This window comes from Triplophysa rosa, linkage group LG8 (genome assembly GCF_024868665.1).
Source record: "Triplophysa rosa linkage group LG8, Trosa_1v2, whole genome shotgun sequence".
Taxonomy (NCBI): Eukaryota; Metazoa; Chordata; class Actinopteri; order Cypriniformes; family Nemacheilidae; genus Triplophysa; species Triplophysa rosa.
In genome coordinates, this window is record NC_079897.1 from 24,140,413 (window position 1) to 24,165,344 (window position 24,932).

At 39.4% G+C, this 24,932-nt stretch overlaps 1 protein-coding gene across 8 annotated transcripts in view; it reads right to left on the reverse strand.

Moving 5' to 3' along the window:
• Positions 1–24,932, reverse strand: part of phactr4b (phosphatase and actin regulator 4b) — a 34,018-nt gene that overhangs the window by 2,243 nt on the left and 6,843 nt on the right. For 4 of the 8 annotated variants that reach the window (XM_057339955.1, XM_057339960.1, XM_057339957.1 and 1 more), the window contains exons 2-12: positions 23,704–23,810; positions 23,026–23,070; positions 10,715–10,882; positions 9,970–10,050; positions 7,560–8,015; positions 6,197–6,595; positions 4,092–4,223; positions 1,479–1,989; positions 1,128–1,402; positions 273–453; positions 80–135 (exon numbers count right to left, since the gene is read on the reverse strand). In XM_057339955.1, the coding sequence (XP_057195938.1) occupies positions 80–135; positions 273–453; positions 1,128–1,402; positions 1,479–1,989; positions 4,092–4,223; positions 6,197–6,595; positions 7,560–8,015; positions 9,970–10,050; positions 10,715–10,882; positions 23,026–23,038 (2,272 nt within the window). In that variant the 5' untranslated portion in view covers positions 23,039–23,070; positions 23,704–23,810. Of the gene's footprint in view, positions 1–79; positions 136–272; positions 454–1,127; positions 1,403–1,478; positions 1,990–4,091; positions 4,224–6,196; positions 6,596–7,559; positions 8,016–9,969; positions 10,051–10,714; positions 10,883–12,789; positions 13,412–19,404; positions 19,603–23,025; positions 23,071–23,703; positions 23,811–24,036; positions 24,416–24,932 lie in introns of those variants that run through there. The other 4 variants (XM_057339959.1, XM_057339953.1, XM_057339954.1 and 1 more) reach the window with 4 other exon arrangements.

Genomic DNA, 24,932 nt, shown 5'->3' on the forward strand with positions numbered 1-24,932 from the left:
AACATAAGTAACGAGTGAAATGAGAGGAAAGCGACTGAAAATTAAATGACAATAAAATCACTGGAATGAGGCTATTTACGTTGGAGAATGTTTCTCTGTTCCAGCTCCTCAGCAGTGGGTCTTTGGCTCAGTCGTCTACAGAAAAAAACAAGAATTATTCCCCAATTCTTCACAGTATGAACAATAATATTATTGTAGAATTCAATTATATGTGTAGTGTCCTAGCATCTGTTCAGTTGGGAGTAAGTGTGTGTGGTTGTAAGGGTCATTACCGTGTGAGTGCGGTACCGATCTGTGTACGGATGGCCTCCCACTGTTCCTTGCTCTGCCACGACAGACCTGTGTGCTCCGCTCTGGCCTGCCTCGCTGGAGCCTGTCTGTCTGGGGCAGAGGGCCGACCGCTCAGCTTCAACGCCAGTGTGTCCTTCCTCTTTACCCTGCTGGCCAGGGCACCTGCGGTGAGAACATACATATATAGTCATAAGCCCTGGCTCGCATTTACATTGACAGATGTCTGAGCATACAATCTGACTACAATATCATTAACGCAGGCGAGAGGCGGCACATTTTAAATGTGCTGTATGGACACCAAAGTATTTTTGTGAATACAAAATGAACACATATAACAATGAAACATTTCTGATTAAATAACAGTGTATTAAAGGGGGGATTTAACGCCGTTTCATGAATTCTGGCTTCTTTACAATGCTTAACATGGTCAGCTTGTCAAAAAACGAGTTGGACGTATTACGTAGTATTTGTGTGATCGATACACTCCCCCAGCGTTCGTATAGGTTTCGGAAAGTTTCTTCTTCGGATATGAAATTCCCTTAAGTGACAACTTTTCTTAGTTCCTTATTGGACAATTCTCTTGGAAAAGCACACCCTGGCATCAACCCGATTAATACTCAAGATTAATATGAGATTGCCAGAAACTACGTGTGTTACGTCCGCTTTATTGTATAGTGTTACCCTATATACTACTATAATAAACCATAAACTATAATAAAACTATTTTATTAAGACAAATGACACAGAATGTGACAGCCAATCAGAACAAGTTCATATTATGTGACAGTAATATTTCAGTTTAGGCAGAAGAAACGAGCACAACATGCTTCTCATACTTGGTGGGGTGTCATCTTCATCTTCATCCGATTCATCATCATCCTTGTAGAGCACAGGCCCGTCTGAATCGCTCTCTTCTGGCTGCTGATCTTCCTCATCCTCTTCTTCCTCGCTGCTGTTGTTCCCTTCAGGGATTATGCTGACGCTCAGGTCCCCAACCAGACACCTTCGGCTGCGAGGCTCCAGTTCTGGCTGGGACTGAGGAGATGGGAGGTGATCGTCCTCTTCGTCATCATCCTCTTCTTCGTCTTCATCTGAATAGTCATCCTCATCACTGAGCAAACAAACATATGGTTCATATCAACATATGATGCTCACACTTGAACCGTAGCCAATCAAATAACACTTACAGTCTGAGAGGCTGAATGGTGACTGGCAGCGGACGGTTGCCCTGGTACTCCGGCGGAGTCTCAAACAACAGCGAGTGGGCTCGCTGAGAGCCGTCTGGGTGTGGGAGGGAGTGTCCCGGGCTACTCAGTGCCCTTTGAATCATGATGTGTAGTGGAACGGGGGCTTGGCGTGTAGGTGGTTCTTCTGGTGGGCTGGGGGGGTCAAAGTGGACAGGCAGCGGCTGTGGCAGGGGGTATGGGTATGAGTGTTGGTGGAGAAGGTGATGGGTGTGGGCCCGTGGAGGGGAGGGGGGAATGTGTGTGGGGAGGGGTGGGGAAGGAGGCGGTGGAAGTAGCTGGTAACCTCCGGGGATGTTGGCCCTGAGGTCCTCAGACAGAATGGAGGGAAGAGAGGAAATGGTCAGAGGAGAGTCGTCTGGGTTGCGTTTGGTGACGGGCGTGGTTCGCTTGGGTGGCATGGGGGGCGAGGGCTTGGCTGGTACTAGGCTGGTACCTCCTTGTGATAATTCAGCTGTAGAATATTACACATGAAGAAACATCATTGAGGTTAAAGTTTTTCAAAACAAATGTAGTATTATATGTAGTATTATAAAAATAAGCTAAAATGGCAAGTATTCAGTATATATTAAGGACGGTCTCTTCAGAAGAGTTTAGGATGAGCTTAGTGGCAAAGGAGGTAAATGCCGACTTCTACCCGAAGAAGCCATTTTGTTATAAATTCAGTTTTTTCCCTGTTTGTATTTAACCCTGCTGAAAAACAACAGAATCCTGCGCAAAACACAATGGAACATTTGTTGGATTTAATATAATAGGAATTGGACTGGCTTTATTGGAAACTGTAATGGTGTTTACTGGTATGTGATGGATTCTATTGGTGGGATGTTAAATCCTATTGTAATATTGCCCAAAACACACTACAAAAAGGACTTTTGTGGTGGTTTTAATGGAAAAAGCTATTGGGTTGTAAGGGTTTTCTAATGGAAACCATTAGAATTTCTGTGACGTTTCCATCCCCGCTTAAAAAAACCATAGAAACCTAATAGAAACCATCACAGAAATTATTGGTTTGCATTAGAATACCCTTACAACCCAATAGCTTTTTCCATTAAAACCATTACAAAATTCCTTTTTGTAGCGTGTTTTGGGCATTATTCCAATAGGATTTAACATCCCACCAATAGAATCCATCACACACCAGAAGACACCATTATAGTTTCCATTAAAACCAATACAAATCCCATTATAACCATTTAAACCATTACAACTTCTTTAGTGGTTTCTATAGTTTTTTTCAGCAGGGATGTTTTCACCAATAGAATCCATCACATACCAGTAGACACCATTACAGTTTGCATTAAAGTCAATCCAATTCCTATTCCTATTAAATCCATCACATTTTCTATTGTGTTTTGCGCAGGGTTTTGTTGTTTTTCAGCAGGGTTAATATACAAACAGGGAAAAAAGCAGGGAATAGACACTGAAAACTACAAATGGCTAAAACAACAAAGCATCCTAAGACTTTTGCAAATTACTGTACATTTACATGTCATGTAAATTAAACTTTACTTTAAATAAAATTGCACATATATATTTTATTTACAGTAAAGTGTAATTTACATTCAATTTTATATACATTAAGTTATATATAGATTTATACATATAACTCAATAGTTTTAACTTTTAAGGGATAGTTCACGCAAAAGGCACTAAGTCACTAACAACCTTTTGGGTTTCATAGGGATGTTATTTATGTAAACAAATGACAACAATTTTTAGTTAGTGTGAACTATTCCTGTAATATAAAAGATCATCAAAATCATAGAATTTCTATGGAACATAAAAAAAGCCAAAAACACCAAGCGAGCATGAAAAGCCAAGTTTACTGACAACAAAAATCATGTGACCGCTAAATCAATGCATCCAGATGCCCGTGTCACATGACTACACACATCTGGCGACATATAGTCCAAGTATAATGAAGTACAGCAGCCAAACATTATCTACATGATGCGTAAATAAAGCTAAACATGCAAACCGCATATTTAAACATGCTAAGCTTTTTTTGTGCTTCCTTCAGGTAAAGTGATAAGCCGCGCTGACTGATGCTCAACAAATCAAATTCATGAAGCTTTCCCTAAAGCTAAACAACCTGCGCAGCATTCGGCATGTGATGAGGTGGCTTGAATTCATTTTCCTCCAATCTCACGCCTGTCTGTGGAGCAACTGTTCCCTGGAATGACTTTTCCAGAACATCTGTTAGTTTGCTGCATCTGCTTTTACATGATAGGGCATTTCCTGCAGCGATGACTATGATCAGCTGAATTCCACAGGGGGTAAAGCTAGCTGTTTAAGCACCTGTTAATAGTGTGCCAACGTGCTGCGCACTAGCTTCAGTGCCAGAAACATGCTGCAAGGACTCATTTGAGAAAAGGAGAGAAAGCAGAGAACAGGTAAGAAAGAGAACAAGCAAGGCCACTCGGGCTGGCGCACGTTAGTCACGCTCTCAGGCTGTGCTAGCTGGGGATAGGAAGATGAGGCGGGCACGCAGGGCGGCAGACGATGGACCCAAAAGGCCGATGCAACTTTGGCGACAGGCATGGCCTCGACGTTTACCTGTGCGCATGCCTCCTGCCCGCCGGCAGAGGTAAACAGGCAGGGACAGGTAGACGTCATAGTCGCCTTCACGATTCCAGGAGGACCAGTAAAGGGGGAATTCGCTGCCGTCACCCCCGTGTAGGGTGGAGGCTGGCAGGGGACAAAAAACACACAGCTCCTAGGCGTCAAACCACACAAGAACAGTACCTTTACAAAGCACGGGCGACTTGCGCAGACTTACTCTAAATGTAAATGTCACACAGATGGAGAGGCTGCAAACAGTGGATGTGTGAGGTATCGAAATAGATAAAGCCATAGATATGAATATCTAGATACACATTTGCCTGATATAAATACATCAACAGCATCTTGGAAACTAGGGCTGCACGATATTAAAGGAATATGCAACATGCACAACTTGCTAAATGTGATACAATAAATTACGTAAATATGGATTAAAGCGTGTTAAAATGATCCTAAAATATATTATCATTAAATAACTAACATACACGCTTCACATTCTTTCTGGAAGAAATGTACGGCTTCTGAAAGTGAACAGCCATGTTTAATTAGTAATAACAAATCGGATGCTCTCATTTGAACAACTTCTCAGATCATTTCGATATATTGCGTAACCCTATTGGAACAGAAAAGTACTAACTTTGCAGGTAAGTATACTAACCTAAGCATGATAAATGTGACAGACGGTACAAATCCATCTTGTAGCATTGTTTTTTACATGCCTAATATGTCATGGTTATAGGATGACTTAAAAAATGACAGTGATCTAGTGATATCGATCTATGGCTAAAGGTCCTTAAAAGTCCAGTGTGTCATTTTTTGGAGGATCAATTGACAGAAATGCAATATAATATACATAACTGTGTCTTCAGAGGTGTTAAAGACCTCACATAATGAAGCGTTATGTTTTTATTACCTTAGAACGAACTATTTCTATCTACGTACACCGCAGGCCTCCTTGCATGAATTCACCATGTTGTTTCTACAGTAGCCCTAAATCGACAAACTGCTCTACAGAGCGCGTTTCCTTCGGCAAAAAAGCGAAAGCACGTCAACATCTTTGTCCTGTGAGAGCCGGTGGAGTGAGCCGTTGGTTGCAGCAGTTCACAACCTCACCACTAGATGCCGCTAAAATCTCCACATTGCTCCTTTAAGATCAATGCTCCTAAAGTTTTTCCTGTAGCGTTGCGTTAGCACTGGAAAGGTCAAGGGTTACCAAATACATAAAGTAAATCTAAAGCCAGCCATTTTTCACTGATGTTTAGACATTAGCCTCATAACCCAACCAATATAACCAAACTCCCTGCTAAGACGATCACAACTTTCAAGAAACAACTACTGAATCTCAATTCTCATAGCATTGGCTCCCGAAGTACACTACACAGAAGTTTTGTTTCCCTTAGCAACAATCGGCCAAAACGTGCTGCCTAACGTGATGAATAATTAGTGTGAACTGTCAGATGCTCTCAAGTGGTGAGATTTCATTAACAATAGTCAATAGCTGTCATCCCCTCCTGTTATTGAGGTGTTTGGAGTTGTTAAGTAGGCAGCTGACTCAACAATCATCCGTTTTTGAATCCTGTTCCTGCAAGGCCACATACATTCCCTGTTAAACACACCTGACAGGGTTTTTAGGAATACCTAAAAAATGACAGTCAGGTGTGTTGGAGCAAAGTTGGAAATAAACTCTCAAGGACTGTTGACCACTTGGAGTAGCGTTTAATACTGAATCCCAGTAAAAATGCGAAACCCATTTTAACATTTATTTCACATTTACGATGTAGTGGAATTTTAAAGGAAGTATACACAATCAAATTCTTCTCAGTGATGCATATCAGACAGAATGCCTTGACTACATTTTGAAGGAGTGAGTGTTTGAAACTTGTTAAGACAGAACTATTTTGCTGTTCTTTTTTGTAAAATGACACGCTTCACCTTTCGAAATGCTCCAACAGAAGGCATGTGTGGTCTGTATATTTACACTGTAAGTGTTAATGTCTGCGAGCTCGCAAAAAGATGTAGATGAATTGTTTCTATGAACTCTACATTAACTTTTATAGAGGTCATATTATATCTCGCATGACATGTTTGGGATCACTTACCCAGGATGGCAGGGTTGTTGGTACGGTTGATTGGCTTGGGTGGAGGGAGGGGGGGCTGTTTGGGGGGCTGCATCGGGGCATTGCTCATAGAGGACGGTGCTGATGAGGTGGTGAGGGGAACAGCACCCTGCGTGCTGGCTCCAGCCGAAGAGACGGTTCGTAGAGTTTTTCCTGCCGTGCTGACAGCTGAGGAGGAGGAAGAATTGGAGGAGGCTGAGGAAGAGGAGAAAGCAGCTGCGGGGTTGTGGACAGGGGTGCGGGGCAAGCTGTCGGCACCGGGTTCGGGGGTAGAGGTCATTAGCCATTTTGGGGGCATGATGGACTGCTTGGGTGGAAGGGGCTCCCGAAGTGTGTCCCTCAGAACCTCAGAGTTAGGAACATACGGACCAGTTTCAGATTCTAGAAGAAAAAAAATTCATATTTAGGTAAATTCATTTGAATGGTTTAAAGGATAGTTAACCAATAAATACAAATTCTATCATTTATCCATCCTCATGTTAATCAAAACTTGTATACGACTCTTTCTTCTGTGTAATACAAAAAAATATATTTTGAGTAATGTCCATACAATGGAGGTCAATGGGATACAAAGTTACTAACGTTCTTCAAAATATCTTCTTTTGTAATCTGCGATAGAAAGATAGTCAGACTGGTTCGGAATGACATAAAGGTGAGAAAAGGATGAGAGAATTGTTACTTTACTAGAATGAAAAAGTAAAATATTCGATCTGACTGCGTTGAAAATGTGTTATGCTTTATTCAAATGAGTACAGGAAAAATATGATCTTTAAGCAGATGGTATTTATCGTCTGAGAGGTAAATGTCTCGCATATCTGCAAACTTTACTCCAATTCACCTTGAATCCTCAAAGCTGATGTTTTAAATTCGGGGTTAGTTATTTACATTACCTATATTAATTCTATGTTCCTGGTATAGGAAAGATCCCAAGTGTCAGATAAAACCGTGTATCTGTGGGGAAAAGACTCAAAATGCTCATTTGCTTTCCTCTTTGTGAACAACGCAGGATCAGAATAGCGCCTAAATAATCTAAATTAAAACTGGATTATCAGTCCTAGTGGAGGGACAAATCTGTCTCTAAAGGAAGGGTTTGGGACTAAATGATAATGTTCACGCTGAGGAGGATTGAGGTGACAGCGGTTTATTAATTAGGAAAGAACAAGAGAATTCAGCTTAGCTGCGCTCAGTTCCTAAATAAGAACCTTAGCTGGAGCAGGACCCGCGGGAGCACAGACACACTGACTCCATTTGGCCCAACAGAAGAGGAGGTGGTGGAAATATGAAGAAAAAGACAAAGAATTGTGACCCAAAATGTTTCGTGAAACAGACAATTGTGACTACATACCTCGCCGTCCCCTTCCCTCCTCGACCGACGAGTGGCGGGGAAGAGTCGGCTTCCAGTCCGATTCGGGACGAGTCCTGCGCCCATCCTCGGATGGGGCTTTCATTAGCCCAGGTCTTTTATCCAAATCAGGGTGCAATCTCCCTCCGCGGCGGCCATCATCTCCATGCCAGGCCATATTGGATTTCCAGTCCTCAGTCCCTGAAGACCAGCCGCTTCTCCTGGCTTCCCTATTTTCATCCTGAGTGGACACCCGGAGTCCCAAAGCCCCGCGATGATCCCCATCAGATGGGGTACGTCCTCTGCGGTCGTCAGGCTGTGGCAGCCAGACGGGATTGACCCTGAATTCTGATTCGGAGGGCGAATGAATCTGCTCCAGACCTCCACCAATCCCACCTCCTCCTATAGGCAGAGTGTGACCATTCTTCACGTAGGGCATTTTATGGCTATGGGCCTCAACTGTCAACGGCAAAAAAATTGGAATATATACTGTAGGTAGTAAACAAAGAAATTTTGAAAATTGACAGCTGTGGAAGCTAAATAATCAAACATATTCTAGTAATGCACTTCACCTTTAAGTACTTTTAAACCTCTTATTGTGCAAATATTGGTTTCTCTGAGAGAAACGCATTAGCATTAGCGTTGTTTCTCGTCGAGCATCTCTGCGAGGTTACAGGAGCTGTTCTCAAATAAATAGGCCTTCAAAGCAGCCGGTTCACAGCGCACGACTTTCAAAGCTTTTTGCTGTAGGGCGCAATTTGCTCCACTTTCTTGTCTAAAGAAAAACTGCATGTCATTTCCTTACCAAATAAAAAAAGGCATCAAATTTAAATTTCCACACTTCGCCTGCCTCGAAAAGTGCAGAATTTGTCTCAGTTCCAAGACTGCCGTCACATTAAGGGAGCTGTGATGATATACAATCTCACTGTGTATCTCCATCATGAACAGATCCGACAGACAATATATAGCACATGTAGCAAAAAGAAAATGTGATTCAGCAGTAATTGATGCCACACATTTTTAACCGAGCAGAAAATCATTCCAAATGTTTGTTTTTCCTTTAACGCCCTTAGGACTTGTTGACAAAGTCCAGTGGCTTCAAAGACCATAATGAGAAGAATATTATTGTGAGAAAACAAACATACACACACACACACGGATGTTTCAACAATTTTGGCCCTGTGGGCCTGAAAATAAATGAAGAGTTTGGTTCCAAAACGCTATAAATCCATTTTGATTAATTTGAGTAAAAATGTGTTTTCTTTACAAAGAAAGTGGCAAGATGAAAACCACTATTTTCTGTTTCAAAGTTTCACATAGCATCTTTAGGTTCTAGTAACACAAAAAATGCAAATCTAGATTTTGATTTTAAAAGATTTATTATAAAAACTGATCATTTTTTCCCCAAAATGCAATAAATCCATTTTTTCCCAAATGCAATAAATCCATTGCATCAATATAAAAGTTATTTTTCATATTGAAACGGTTGAAAATACACAACGAAGTGAATTTGATCCATGCACATATGACAGCCTCTGAACTCAATACAATATAATCTTACACACAGGCACTGGACTAAAAACACATTCAATCAGTCATCGCTCCCAAAATGAATTCAACGGGGCATCTTTTAATGCTATAAATTAGTGCCTCATCTTCTTAATCTCCTCACGTAAATGATTAGATTTCTTCCCCACCGCAGAAACCAGCACAGGTTCATCAATGCCGTCAAAATTATTCATTTTTTGTTTGTTTGTTGAACACAAAGTAGATCAGGGAAACTAGGAGCTGACCGTATTCAGAGCGCCGCCATTACTGTTTACAATGCGTGGAATGGTGTGCTGTGATTGGTTGAGCGGATATATCGCATTCTGCAGAGACGCGAGACTGGCGTATATTGCGGTCTGTAAAAAAAGGGAGAAAACATGACAGAATAACACGGAGGATATCGCATTTTGCGTAAAATTAAAAAGTGAGTTTTCAATACCGACCTGATACAAAACTGATTTGGCGAAAACTCTTTTTTTTTAAATGGCGTTTATCGCGTTTTGGAACCAAACTCTTCAAATATACTTTCGACACTAGTTTATTATTTGTCTACTAACACCGTCCAAGAGTTGATATATATGCACCACAAGGAAGTTCTGACTGTCTAAATATTAAATAATCCCAACCTGTCAAATAACTTTCTTGTTCAATAACATTCTGTGGTGAAAATGGCATTTTAAACATTTATAGAATAGAATGGCTTTATAACAGCTGCATTTTATGTAAATACAAAATTTTCACACTTTTTCATAATCTGGCAAAATAATGTAGACATTATGCACAATAAAAATATTCAGCATTCAAAAACACATTGCAAATGCATAAACGTTCTTTCACAGGCATGAGCGCATACACAAACTCCTACCGTTCTCAGGAAGCTCCTTAAGGACTCCTTGCTCGATCAGTTCCTGCCTTGGTCTTCTCATCGACATCTTTCTTTCCAAAACTGTGAAGGAAACAAAAAATATGAGATGACTTGAGCTTAAATCATAAAAAAACCGATATGGGGATAGTTCACCCCAAAATGAAACCGGACAACAGCAGGACCCATTCACTTCTATTGTACGGACATAAAAACAATGCAAGTCAATGGGTTAAGCTGTCGCTCTGCTACCAACATTTTTCAAAATATCTTCTTTGTGTTCTGTAGAATAATGTCATACAGGTTTGAAATGACAAGAGAATGACAGAATAATACATATTTAAAGGAATAATGCATTTAAATTTAAATAAATAAAAAAGTAAATGATAACAGAATTCTCATTTCTGGGTGAACTTTCACTTTAAGCAAATAACACATACATTTAGAGTTTTGGAATTAGGCTAAAGGAAAGTGTGTTAATCAATTTTGGTACTCTGCCACTTCATGTCCAATATCAGACCCCAAAGCAAAAGTCACTAGAAAATAACCAGACTAAAGGATATTGAAATTTGCTTAATGTTCACGTACCCCTAACCACAGTATGTCTGAGAAAGCTTAAAACAACATTTACATTAGCAAAGAAAAGAATGCAAACACTAACAAACATCCGTGTGATCTAACGCAAAGGAAAGGCTGCAGTACGACTAATATTTTCCTACAAACACGTAAAGGGAACAGAACAAAGGACCTTCTGAAGTTTCCTGAAACTTCTCGCTGCTTTTCTTCTTCCTCCACTTCCAGGGTTTGAAGATCTTCCCGAGGGTGGAGAACTTGCCCTTGCGCTTTGGGGGTGGCGTGCCATCACCAGGCGTTCCCCCTTCGCTCCCTGTGGTGCTGTGCTGATGGTCACCTTCATCTGGTGGACAGACAGAGAGTTTAGAGGTCTATCAATACAGATCAGATTGACGTCGGACAAAGATATAGACGGAACACTATTGCACAAAGTCGTGAAAAACTTGAACTTCACGGTTAAAGGAATAGTCCACCCAAAAATGAAAATTCTTTCATTGTTTACTCTCATGTCATTTCAAATTTCTATGACTTTCTACCACAGAACACAGAAGACGATATTTTGAAGAACTTTTGTGTTCCACAAAAAAGTCATACAGTTTCTGAATGACATGAGGGGAGATAAATAATAAATAATGACAGAATATTTATTTTTGAGTGAACTATCCCTTCAACATTCATTAATATTTAATATTGTCTGCTCTTACATGTGAGGTTGCTTGTGTATCCTCATGTCCTTATTCTGAACAACCGCATGTGCTAAATGAATGAATATAAATGATGAAAAGATTTCTCCCCATTGCTCAACATTAAGTTTCAGCATCTGGCACAAGTACTGACAGACTGCCAATTTATGTCGGTCAACTTTAAATAATAGAGAACTTCTGGTTTACATAACTTAAACATTATGTGTTGTGTAGAGACTTTATGCAAGCGTATTATGTAAAACAATTCACATTAGATCACATTATCATATTGTGCCATCATACGTTAACAAAATGTGCACACTACTGCAAACATGCCATCATGTATGCATTGGACAAGCAGCTGCACCCTCACGTGTGCGATGGCTCGGACCTCACGCAAAACACCACAACCTTTCTCCAACCTCAATATCAAAACATAACAAACTGCTGAGGTTCACAAGAGCCACTGTTGTTTTAAACCCCAAAGCCGAGTGTTTTCTGGCCGCTCTCGTGAGAAGGCAATCAGATCCCCAAAACAGACCTCAATAGCATCTCAGCATGGTGAGCTGGCAGGGGGCCGCCACTATCCCGTGTTACACACTCACATTCCTCACAGGCCAACGTGTTCACAATCTTACATCTTTGGCCCCATCAAGAGGGTCCTGAACATCGCTTTTAAGTTTTTCGTCGGCGGGGTTGGACCTCACTGTACTCTTCTGTATGCTGATAAAGAAGCAACATGGGGCTGTATTTTTGTTTCCACAAACACTGTTACTGCACAACAGGGCAATATTTATAGTGGCCAATAACTGGTCAATATTAGGTTGTGATATTTTTTTAAATCACAGAAATATTTTTCTATAATATTTTCAATTATAATATGGATTAATTGCTTTAAACAACATTTTTCATTTGTTTTTGAATAAACGTTTGGCTAAAATTGTGACTTCTAGGATCTAAGACAAAAAGCACATTTAAATAAAAAACAATGAAATAGTACCAGAACACCCCCAAAACAAAATGTATTTGATTATTTTCTATATTTTTGTACTGTGTGTTGTTTATTAATATTAAAATAAAATTCTAGATGTATTGTGGCCATTCCAGTCCAGTGTCTGTAGAATTTCAATAAAATCAAACCTCAGGAGTGACAAAGTCATCCAACAGCAATGTGAAAAACTGACATCATTTATAAAAATCAGTTATCATAAAGAAAAATCCTAAATACATGTACAAATATTACTGTTGTAATGCTTAAAAGTGAATATGAACTTGATTTCTTTGCAGAATTTGAGGACTGAAAATATAAAAGCATTTTTTCTGTTATTTTGACCCGTTTCTCCAGTTTTCATTTTTCTGCACATATCTTTTTTTTACTTGGGAGAAATATGGTTAATAGTTCACAGAATGAAACAAAAATGATCATTTTACCTAAACACATACCTTATAAAAAGTAAATTCAGAAAAACGTTGTATGCTTATGTTTAATCTCTCTATACATGTATGACATATATATGAAAACTCTGAGATGTCCCTCACTACTTCACCACAAAAAGGATCGATCTACCTGGACTCCAGCTGCCATGGCAACTTTGAAAGCAGCAAGCCATAGACAGGTTCACTTTTTTCCTGCTTGTCCTCAGTATGGAAGAAAAGAAAACCTTGGAATTGAGAGCACGGAAAGAAAACACTATATTCCTACAGCACACCGAGTGAACACGACAGTATATCCGACAGAAGGCCCGGCACACCAAAGGTGTGAAGACTCGAAGTTCCTTCAGCACATGGGACTTGTAAAACCCAAAGTATGGTCTCCTAATGACACGTTGAGGAACGCAAAAAGGGTTCGATCCATCAGAAGAGAGTCATTTACAGCTGAAAACCGCTAGATGTCAATCAAACATCCACAATAAGAAGCTCAGCTGTAGTAGTCCAGGTCGCTCAGTCCTTGGAAAAACAAACACAGAATGACGCACATCCACAGAGTTTGGTGAGAAAACAGCCCAGTGTGTTACGCATATCACCTAATCCGAGCCGAGATATTAGCCATTAATGGACCAGCCATCACTAACAGCCCTTAGATCAGTGAACTGAAAACAGATCCGGAAGACAGGGTTGAAAATGCCACTTAGAGCGCAGTAAGAGAGGGGTGTTTAAAGACCGATCAGCGCCGAAGCTGTGCGTTAATGGCAGGGAGAGATTCAGATTGCTTCGGACAACAGAGGGGGGCGAGGCCTAGGAAACAGAGGGAGGAAACGGCACTCCACCCTGATCCCGAAACAGGCAGGGAGAGAGGGGAAGAGAGCAATGAGAACAGAGATGACCCCCTTCCACTGTCCACAGCTGTGTGAAGTGAAAACAGAGACTACAGAATGCAAAACAAAAATATGTTTTTGGACAAAGATATGTTTTGATGTGCAGATTCATCAGAATTAGTGGCGAAACGGATCGTGCTTTACGGTTCGTATTGCATATGACCCGCGGATTAACTTTACGTATATTTATCATAAAATATAAATATAATAAAAGATAGTTTAGCACACACACGCTCCCGCTCTCTCTCTCCAGTATCTGGACAAGTACAACATTAAAGCGCAATATTGTACTTGTCCAGGACTAAAAAAGGACTATTTTAAAGTATGCAGATGACACTGTCATTGTTAGTGAGCTTAATGGCAATGAGACCAGTCATGGCCCGTTTATAATGACTTTATAAAGTGGTGTGAGGAGTCTTGTCTCCAATTAAACTGATCTAAGACAAAAGATATGACTTCAGCAAACAAGCTCACCCACATGAAGTCACATCTATTAAAGGTCAGAAAATAGAATCTGTGCAAGAGATATCTTGGAACTATCATTGACTCAAAATTGAACTTTGAAGCAAACTGTGTGAAGCACAGTGTAAAAAGTGGCACCAGTTTAAGGAAAGTGGCCCATTTCCACATTGACACAAACATTATGACTTTATTTTACCGTGCTTTTATTGAGTCATTTTTAACATTTTCTCCTGGTTTGGAAACCTGTCTGTTAAGAATAGAAATTAGGGAATCGTTTTAATTTGATAAATTCCGATTCTGCTTATCGATTTCTTATCGATTCCACAGTTGACGTAAAACATTTCGATATCAACATATATGGTAATTTAGCCTGCTTATTGACTTGTTTGCAAAAAATATATATTCATATTTATGAGCACCATTTTGTATATAAACAGCAGCGGGAAACATCAGCGACGCGAGTGAGGCTGTGATCACACACAGCCTGCATTGGTGACAAGCTCGCGTTCTACTCGTCTTTTCACATGAAATAACAACAAAGAAATTCCAAATTTGCAGGTCGCACATGCACGAGTACTTGTAAAGAATGCTCGTGCTGTCTCCATTTGGTCGCGAGTCTGGAGCCCTGCACTAGGGAGGGTTTATGCAAATGAATTTACAGTATTTTAGACCGTATATTAATAAGAATAGATGGTTTCATTGTTAACTTCCGGTCTGTGTTTGGTTACAATTTAACACTTTATTTGATACTTAATTTATATTAATATTTGATTGTATATTCATTGTATTAAATTATAATTCGAATGATTTGACAAAAATTATAGTCACAGTTATTTTGCCCAGTAATGAGATCATGAATATTTAACATCATTACTCATTGACCTTGGATTATTAATGAATAAAAAATATATATATATTTTAAATAACTCAATTTAATACTGGATTATAATCACTTTTTAACAAATAGAAAATGTAAACATCCAGTACAACAGTGTTTCCCATACATTTATTTATTCGTACAATAGATTTTTCATGATTCCCCTTTAAATTTTTATTTTACTATTTAAAACAGTTTAAACATGCTTCAGTTGCGAGCAGCGTGTTGACGCTCAGCGCCTCTCTCTCTCATGTTGCGTGCAGCCCTGCCGTCGACGCTAACGCCACTCTCAAATTAATAATATAAAAATAGAAAAAAATGAGACAATCCTTGTTAAAATAAATGCGACAATAACTGTTTGACCTCCATTATTTTGTTTGTATAACTGTTCAATTAAAAAAAAATCAATTATGATAAATCGCACAGCCCTAGTTTAAATGCATACCTCTGCAAAGAATCAATAACTGTTGAGAAGTTTTAATTTAATACAATTAACATATAATAAAATATTAAAATAAATTAATATTAATGTAAATGTAATATAAAACAAATGGTTCTATTATAACCAAACACAGACCGGAAGTTAACTTCGGGTCACGCGTTTACGTTCGATGAAAGCGTTTATAGCTTATATAGCATATATGCTTACAAAACAAATTATAGGTACACCAGGACAGACTCCAAATCTTTCTGTAAAGCCTCCTGCATTTTCAAAAGCTGAAATGTTTCTCAAGGGACCTGGCACTACTTATTCCACCATAATGAGCTCGGCTTACCTTCTATTGGTCAAGTGATTTGAAGGACTCTGAACTACATTACCTAACCAGACTACAACAATCAGGCACTTAGAACAGAACAGTAAGAGCTCCCAACCATTTAAGGAAAGCCCCAGCACATCACATACAGCTAAACAGAACGCGACTGTCTTCCAAAGAGAGACCGAGATGACAATCTCCTGTACGGGACAAGCAACCGCACCACAGGTTATTTAAAATCATTTACACCACACACAGTGAGCAAATCATCTAAATATAAAAAAAACCCAGAAAGACGTTTTAAAGATCCTTATATACTACACATAAAACTACATGTTTTAACGCAGAGACATGCAAGCACGCATGAATCTTCTACATGCAGGAGTATGAATTTGGATGCTTCGGAGTAACAAGGTTTAGAGCTGGTAGTCGTGTTATCGGAAATAAGTCAGGCATTCATTATGTAACACTCTGTTTCCTCCGGGAGAAATCATGAAGAGTCGCTGCCCTGCTGCTACATACATTAACACCTCCTCAAGCATTTCTAGACAACACACTCTCAATCCAGACAGCCTCGAACGACAAAGCCCTGTAACTTTTTTCAAATGACCCAACAACGGCAGATTAGGAAAACTGATCTGAAGGTCAGCGTCATGACTCAAGTCAGCTGAGGTTAAGCTGCAATTGGTGTAGGGCTAAAACATACCAAACGCTTCCAGCAAACTGACAATTCGCATAAAGAATCCGCAACTGAAATGAATACAGCATCGGTAGAGGCTACAGTGAGCTGAGCCTGAGAGAACAAAGAAGTCTGTATTGTGACATGAAACCTAGCCGTGCTGTTTGGCTGAAAACGGTGCAGACTTGATTGCTTCCTCTGTGCAGTCAGTGAATGTCAGCTGTGCTTTGTTTCCTTGTTATTCCATCACTATTGGTGGCATCTCACACCCTGTACTGTGGAAAAGCAGAATCATTGTGACTCAGGCATCAGGTTTTTCTGTACAGATACACGATGTTCGGATGTTTTAGCGGAAGCTTTTCACACTACACTTAGCTCAGGATCTTTTCAAACCTGGGTTAAAACTGGGTGAAGGCAACATTTCACATGAGAAGGAAATAGACGTTTCGGCAGCAACAACATAAAGAAATGTTATGCGGCCCAAAAAGAACCTCCGCGACAAATCAATAACTGTTGAGTAGTTTTTATTTCATTTAATATTATTAATATTAGGGCTGTCAAACAATTGCAGGATAAAAGTTTGTTTACATAATATGTCTGTGTACTGTGTATATAGTAGGGCTGTGCAATTAATCAAAAATAATTGTAATCGTCAATTTTGGCCTTCAACAATTACAAAAACAAAATAATCGACGTAAAACGATTATTGTGCCGCATTCCATTTTGCAAGGATCCTCTCTTTTCTTGTGGTATAAATCCACAGCGCACCCCCTTCCTTTACAGTTGTTCAGCAGTGCTATTTCTTTACATTTATTTTTCAGTTGAATTCACAGTTTAAAAGACAAGTTTTTTATTTTTCTATGTTGTTTTAAAACTTAGTGAGTAATCATGTTAAATAATTGGGATCTCAATTTTGGCCAAAATAATCGTGATTATGATTTTTGTCATAATCGAGCAGCCCTAGTATATAGACCAATTTGGAGTCGACGTCACTGCCAGCTGCGCGCGCATACTGGTTGCAGAAAAAAACAGTGGAAACAAAGCAGCAATGAGTGAAACAGAGGAGACAATTCCTTCAAAAACATGTTTTTGTGTTGTTGAATGTCTGAATAGGAATGGCAAAAATTATGGTATTATTTCCTATGAAATACCGTCGTTGAATATGCCATTTTAAGCTAAACAAGTGATTAAACTTACAGGCTGGACTGACGAAATCATCCAGATCTGCATTTATTTTATTTCAGGTAAGGTTTTCTATAATCTTTCTAAGTCGAACTATTTTGTATACCGTATCCATGTAATTCTCTAGTCGTTATAAAGGCTATCTCTTCCGGGTTTTTCTGCAACCAAGATGCGCGCACATCCCGAATGTTTACAAACTTATAATTAGCCTATTAAGTTTGTATTTATAAAAACATAGTACACATGTATGAATATATTTAAGAAAAATGTAAAATAAAAAATGTAATTAATATATAGTTTAAATTATTGGTAAATATAAATAAAATGGATGTTATTATTTCCTAAATATGTATACATGTATGTGTTTGTTTTTGTGTTTATAAATACAAAATTAATATGTAAAGTACACAGACATATATTATGTAAACACAAGCTTTTATTCTGGATGAGATTAATCGCGATTAATCATTTGACAGCCCTTATTAATATACAATAAAACATTAAAATAAATAAATGTTAATATAAATGAAATGTAAAATAAACTGTTATATTATAACCAAACAGAGACCAGGGGTTAACTTCGGGCCAGACGCGTGCAGTGCTAGAACGTTACGGCTGGTTGTTTAGCAACAGACACCCATTCATTAAGAACCTCAGTGATGACCTTATTAAATATTCATGCACTTTGTACACTTGCGAAATCTAAAAATAACCCAGAATAGTATGGAACATGGGAGATATACCAGGATTATACCTACTCGGGTTAAATGGGTTAACAGTTTAAGGGTGAAAGATCAACAGGGCCACTTTAATCTATTCCTTTTAAAGATAAAGCAGCACAAGGACGTCTGACAAAGACATGGAGGAAAGGTTTCAACCGTGTTTCCAAAGTCAATGTTGATCATTTGCATCATAAAGACACCTCAGAAGGCTGAACGACGGTACAGATTTATTTTAGGAACGTTCGTTCTTGCTTTACATCATGCTCGAAGTGCAGAAAACAGTGATGATATAGCTCATACTGTCCAGAATAACACCAAAAGAAACATCCATATTTGGATAATCACTGGTTTAAATGATATGAGGAACCGAATACCATTCATAGTAGGCTACTGCTCAGGAAAACCGTTAATATGAAAGCATTAGTGGTCTTTAGTACCAGATGAAGCAGTGTTTAAAGGGAGATGTTTGGAGAAGATCCAAAACAGCAGTAATATGATTGTACAGAGATAGACATGACCTCATTTTCAGTAAGTTGTTATATTTAGCAATATACTGCACAAACATCCAGACATGTGGAGAAACTTTTATTTCACAGACTCGCATAGCAGTGTCTCCATATCTCAGGTCTGAGGACATAAAGTTGTTCCTGTGATTTCACAGAACAAGAAAAACAGAAGAATTTCTCCACAAAGCTCTTTAAACTCAATCCCCCGCCTGCCTTATCCATGTCTGGTTTCCTTCCACTTACAGCTGATACCAACAGCTGAGTCATAACCAGTTCCTGCTGCTAAAGTCAAGCTGAGGTAATGCATGCTGTTCACAGCTCTGTTTCAAAACTTGGCGATTCCTAAAAGCGGCATTGAGGCGGCAAAAACCGCCATACTCTACAAAGCATATAAATAGCGCTTGATACATAATATTCGACTCTCCATTGATTTCAATCAAGTTTGATGTTGACCTGCTGCTAAATTAATACTCCAACATAAAATACGTACTAAACACAAAGAAATGCATCATTGCCGTGATTCTTGAAGAGCCTTCCAGGTTGATGAAAAGCTGGTAATTAAATGGCCTCGTAAACAAACCGCCTACCTTTTCATACAAATATGCCATTGTAGACATGTCGGTTATGCCTTGAAATGCACACAGCTCACTCGGTTTTGGAACAAAACATTTTTGCTCAACTCACCCAAGTGTGCGCAGGAGTTTTGAGGCGCAGTCTCTAGGATAAACGCCTGTCCCATGTTCCAACCCCTGAATCCGTTTGCAACTCCCGCCCAGGTGTGGCTTAGCACCAGAGCTCAGGTTCCCCAACTCAGGCCTTCCAGCTAAAAAGAACCCGTTTCCTGTTCCCTAGTATCGATCTCATGCCTCTTACCTTCCAAACCAACATTCTACACTTCTCTGTCTTCTTTGAGTAACTTCATTCCAACTGCCCTTTCTCTTGGAGAGACCTCCACTTCAGGAACACTCTCCACCCCCTCTCTCTCCCACACGGGACCCTCCCTCCATCCTACTTTCTCTGCCTCCACTCCAGAAGCAGATCAGAGTTGACGCCGACGGATGCCTATCATTCCTTAAAGCAGAGGTCAAGGTGTAAAATGTGCGTGTGTGTGCGCACTTGAGTGGGCTCTAATGAAAGGCAGAGGAAAACAGCAAGGGATTCTGTTTTTATCTTCAAGAGACGTTCTGCCAAGCAAGGAAAAGATGGTATCAGCTGGGTAGACATTTGATTTTACGGAGAACACAAAAGGAAGAGGAAGTGACATCTGACTAATCATCAAAACATTCATCTAAATTCAACACATTTGTGCTTGTTTTGTCTATGAAGTCATTTGTGACGCAACTACTTTCCGATGAAAATTAGAGAGCAAAATGTTATATTATGGTAGGATTTTATTTATCACAGTAGTGATGTAAGTCATGAGTTATTTTTGCTGGTATTGTTTAACAAAAACTGATTTAGATAACCAAGTGGTAATGGCCTAGGTATAAACGATCAAATTCGTCACAATATTATGTTTATTACACAACAAATGAACCATGACTGTGTAATCTGTACAAAAATAGCAAAAAAGTAAAAGCAACATTAAAACATGAAAAGTAAATATGTGTGGATAAATCAAACCCTTAATTCCGACTGAATGTGTCGTATTCAGAAGCAAAAGTTTGTAAAACAAAGAAAAACTGATATATATACAGACATGTGACCACAAACTATTCAATGATGTAGATACAAAAATGCATAAAGATAAATGAGATCGTAATACACGCTTTGTCTGAAGAAACCATCTCTTTAGCCGAAAGATTAAATCAATACATGCTCAGTGGATCTTGACTCCTCTGCATGAAGCTAATAAACACATTAAAAGTCTTCATCCCCAGGAATTCCAGGAATGCAATTTTATCCAGCAGAGTACATTAGCCGAGAACGGGAATGTGGAAGTATATAGCTGTGTAACAGGACTATAGCAAACAACACTCATAATCCCATTTCCTACAGCCTGAGATGATTTCTCATTCCACAGCATAAAACAAAACCCACACCGCTCAGAATTGTAAATTCCATAATGTGTATAAACGCTTCCTATACATGATAAATGTTTATCATAGCATTGAATTAAGACAAACATTTAAGCTCTCTCTAGGCATTACAGATCTTCTTGGTTACAGAGAAATAATCCATCACTGCTGTCAAACAAGAAAAAAGACTTCACATGCCCATCATATACAGGGCTCGACATTAACACTTGTCCGGGACAAGTGAATGTTTTGTATGGGCAAGTGAGAGAGAATTGCACTTGCCTGACCGGACAAGTAACTTGAAAAAAATAACAGTACTACGGAAAAAATCGGTCTGTGCTAACCACATGACAATGCTTAACGTCAAGCTCTGATATGTAAATAAAAAAAATTGAAAAAGCAGGGCTTTGAAGGAGCAATCTTGGGATTTTAGCGGCAACCTAGTGGTGAGGTTGCGAACTGCAACCAACGGCTCACTCCACCTGTCCCTTTTCGAAGCACTACAGCAGCTGACACAGGACAAAGATTTAATCACGTTTTCTCTTCTTTCACAAAGGAAATAATGTATTTACGAAACGCGCTCTTTAGAGCAGTTTGTCCGTTTAGGGCTACTATACAAACAACATGGTGAAATCCATGTAAGGGGATCTGCGGTGTACGTAGATAGAAATAGCTCATTCTAAGATAATAAAAACATAACGCTTCATTATGTAAGGTCTTTAGATACACCTGTATTATATTGCATTTCTGTCAATACATCCTACAAAATATTACACACAGCACCTTTAAAAAAGATTATGCTGCAGGTGCAATAATCTTGGACATAAACATGGATTTCAAAATATTCATACAAAAACGTCTGGGGCTTAGATAAGGTAACAGAGAGCCAAGCACAAACAATCCTTTCCTTCTGTGGTGCAGGAGCTATGAAATCCCCAAACCATGCAACACTAATGTTATTCTGCGAGACCCACACAGAAAGAGACTGCAATGATAGAATGAGAAACCAAACAAGCAGAGCGAAATGTAAAAATAATAACAAAAAATAGATTTAATCAATAACGTTACAAGGTTCCAACTGCACTGTTATGAACAGATATCACACACACATGAATCAGGAATCCTGACCCATTACCCCAGCAGTACAGTCAATCCAAGATCTCTGCAACCATCTTTGCAACCATTCTAAACCAAGCACCACAGTAACCACACGTGTGCATGTATGCTGGAAACAAAAAATAAATCAGAGGATTGAGCCATAGCCCTGCTGCTCTCATTGTCCCAGTTACAGCACCTACACTGGGCGCCACTCCAAAAAGAGAATGAGAGCGAGAGAATCTGCTCATTACTTCTGCCTGGGTCCAAAATCTGTGCTGCTATCGTCTCATGCAGCCAGACTTTTGACTGCGGCAAAAAGTCTGGTGATAATTGGAGTACAAACTGGCCAAGAACCACCTACTTCTACAGGAAGAACTGTCTTACTGACGTCTAATGTGACCAATCACAGTTTGTTTTGTTTTTACGTGCCATTTAGGAGTAAAGTTATGTGGCGATAAACGTGCCCACAATAAAAGTTATGGTGTCACACTGTACAAAAACACAGCAAAACAATGTAAATATACAGAGACTATCTGAATAAGATCTGACAACCCTATTCTCTGCGGTCATCTAAAATCAGTCCTTTCCGTTTCGCATGCATTATGCATCAGACAGTTAGAGAATAAAATGTGGGCAGTCCATGGGTGCTGTCCGAGGCTGAAACTAGTACTGCCATGACCTGGAAAAGTAGCTCCACGGATCTGCTCCATGACCTTCCTAAAGAGGGCATGCATCTTTAATCGCTATTTTAACCAATAAGAAGCTTAAAAATAGGAATCCAGTTGTACCGTTCCTCATTATGCTACTTAAAAAAACACCTTTGCTTGTGCCAATAAATAAATGCTATAGAACGTGCCATAATGCATCTCGTTTCAAGTCACGTGTGGAGTTAAACAAAACGCACCTTAAAGGAGCAGTTCATGCAAAGATGACATGTCCGTTATCATTCACTCCATGGTTTCAAACTCATATGACACACATAGCGTAATCACAATGAAAAGAGCAACAAGTTATTCAAAAGTTCTCCTTTTGGGCTCCACAGAACAAAGCAATACAGGTTTGCAACAACAGGAGGAACAATACATATTGACAAAAACGTACATGTTTTGGTGTTTATGAAATGATGAGCTGCACTTTCGGTTTATTTTTACACCAGCATAAAGAGAGAGAGAAATAAGGTGATGCCTACCTTGATTTTCCATTACAGAATCTGAGACACAACAGTAAATGGATCCTGTAATGAAAGCAAAACAGATATTTACATAACCAGCCAATTCATAACAGCGCTGCACATTAATTAATCCAGAGACATAAAAATGATTGGCATAAATATCTAGTTGTCAAGGTTTACTGTCAGTAAAACACACGCACACACACACACTTTCAAGTACTTAACAGAACACACACTCTTTAAGGGTCAGTTCACCCCCCCAAAAAATTCTGTCATCATTTACTCCCCCTCGATTGTTCCAAATCTGTACAAATTACTTTGTTCTGATGAACACAGAGAAAGGTATTTGGAAGAATGCCATTACCACCGTTGCCTATCATCGTAGGAAAAAGTGCAATGGTAGTCAAAAGTGCCCCAGAACGTTCTTCAAAATATTTATTTTGTGGTCAACAGAACAAAGACATTTATAAAGCAATTCATCCCACGAGGTAGTCAATGGTGACCAAGAACGGTCACAAGCATTCTTCCAAATATGTTTCTCTGTGTTAATCACAACAAATACATTTATACAGATTTGTAACAATTTGAGGGTGAGTAAATGAAGACAGAATTTTCATTTTTTGGTGAAATGTTCCTTTAACCACCAGCAGGAGCTTCAATACATAAAACTATAATGAAAATAAAAAGCAAACATACACTGTTGAAGGTCATTGGCGTTGTAAGGCGATGGTCATCAGTTGTGTCTCTATATCAAAGGGCTCCTACAAGCACACAAGGTACATTCGTTCATCTCCAGGGGTCGCCTGTAACACAACAGAACATGTGTAACTCACTTGATCAGAGGTCAATTGAGGCCAAACATCGCCATTAAATCCTCACAGGCTGTGATCACATCTTCTCGAGAGAAAACAGTAAAGTGTTTCTTTCTCAAGTATCCTCTCGCACCCGAGTGATCCTTCTCATTTGTGTCATTTGACTTTAAGTGTAATCTCTACAATTCCTTGAAAAAAACAATTTGATCATTCCTACACAAAATTAGTCGCACGTCATCTCGTACGTGTGAAGCAGGCTTCACGCTTCCAGGTTGCACGGCTTATGGGCGAAAAACCGCGGTGGTTTGTTTAGAACAACACAGGCGAGCTTCAGAAGAGAGAAGCGAACCGACGGGAGGAGGAAGAGAAGAAATGACCGCAAATAAAAGACAGGCAATTATCTGAAAGGCACTGATGGAAAGGATAGATAACGCATGCAAATAAAACGAGCAAATGTCTAACAGAGATTCAGAAAACAGACGGGGCAAATCACGACGTAATGGACTGTCAGTAGAAGTGGATGATGGATGAACGAGAGGGGAGAGAATGAGAGAGACAGAGAAGCAAATGAATATCTCCAGGGGCACAGATCGATTAAGCCGAGCGCAGACAGACAGCCGTCTCACTGCACAGTGCTCACTGACTTCTGCTTCATCACAGTAGACCTGCAGAAGACTCTGCTCATGTCATTTGTGCGATATGACTAATTTAAAACCAAAAACAAGACGACACAACGTGCAGTCAGTGTCAGGACAATGTTAACTCTAAACAATCAACCAGAAAACTTAACAGTAATAATTTCAATAGTAATATAAGGACTAGTCCTTAGCTAGTTTCTACTACAAAAATGTATTTCGTCAGATAGAGGAACACGCGGTTTATGCATTCAGGTAATTGTTTATGTGGTACTGAATAGTTCCATATCTGTTATGAAAGGGATGCTAATGCATTCAAATGCTTGGAGCTGCCCGTTGTTACTGTATTCATAATTAACGGCTGAAAATTTGTGAACTGTGACTTTCAAAAAACAGTTATTCCAGGGCTCTAGACTGCGACCAAAATGATCGCAAATGCGACCGTTTTTTATAACGTGCGAGGTCAAATTTCAGAGGG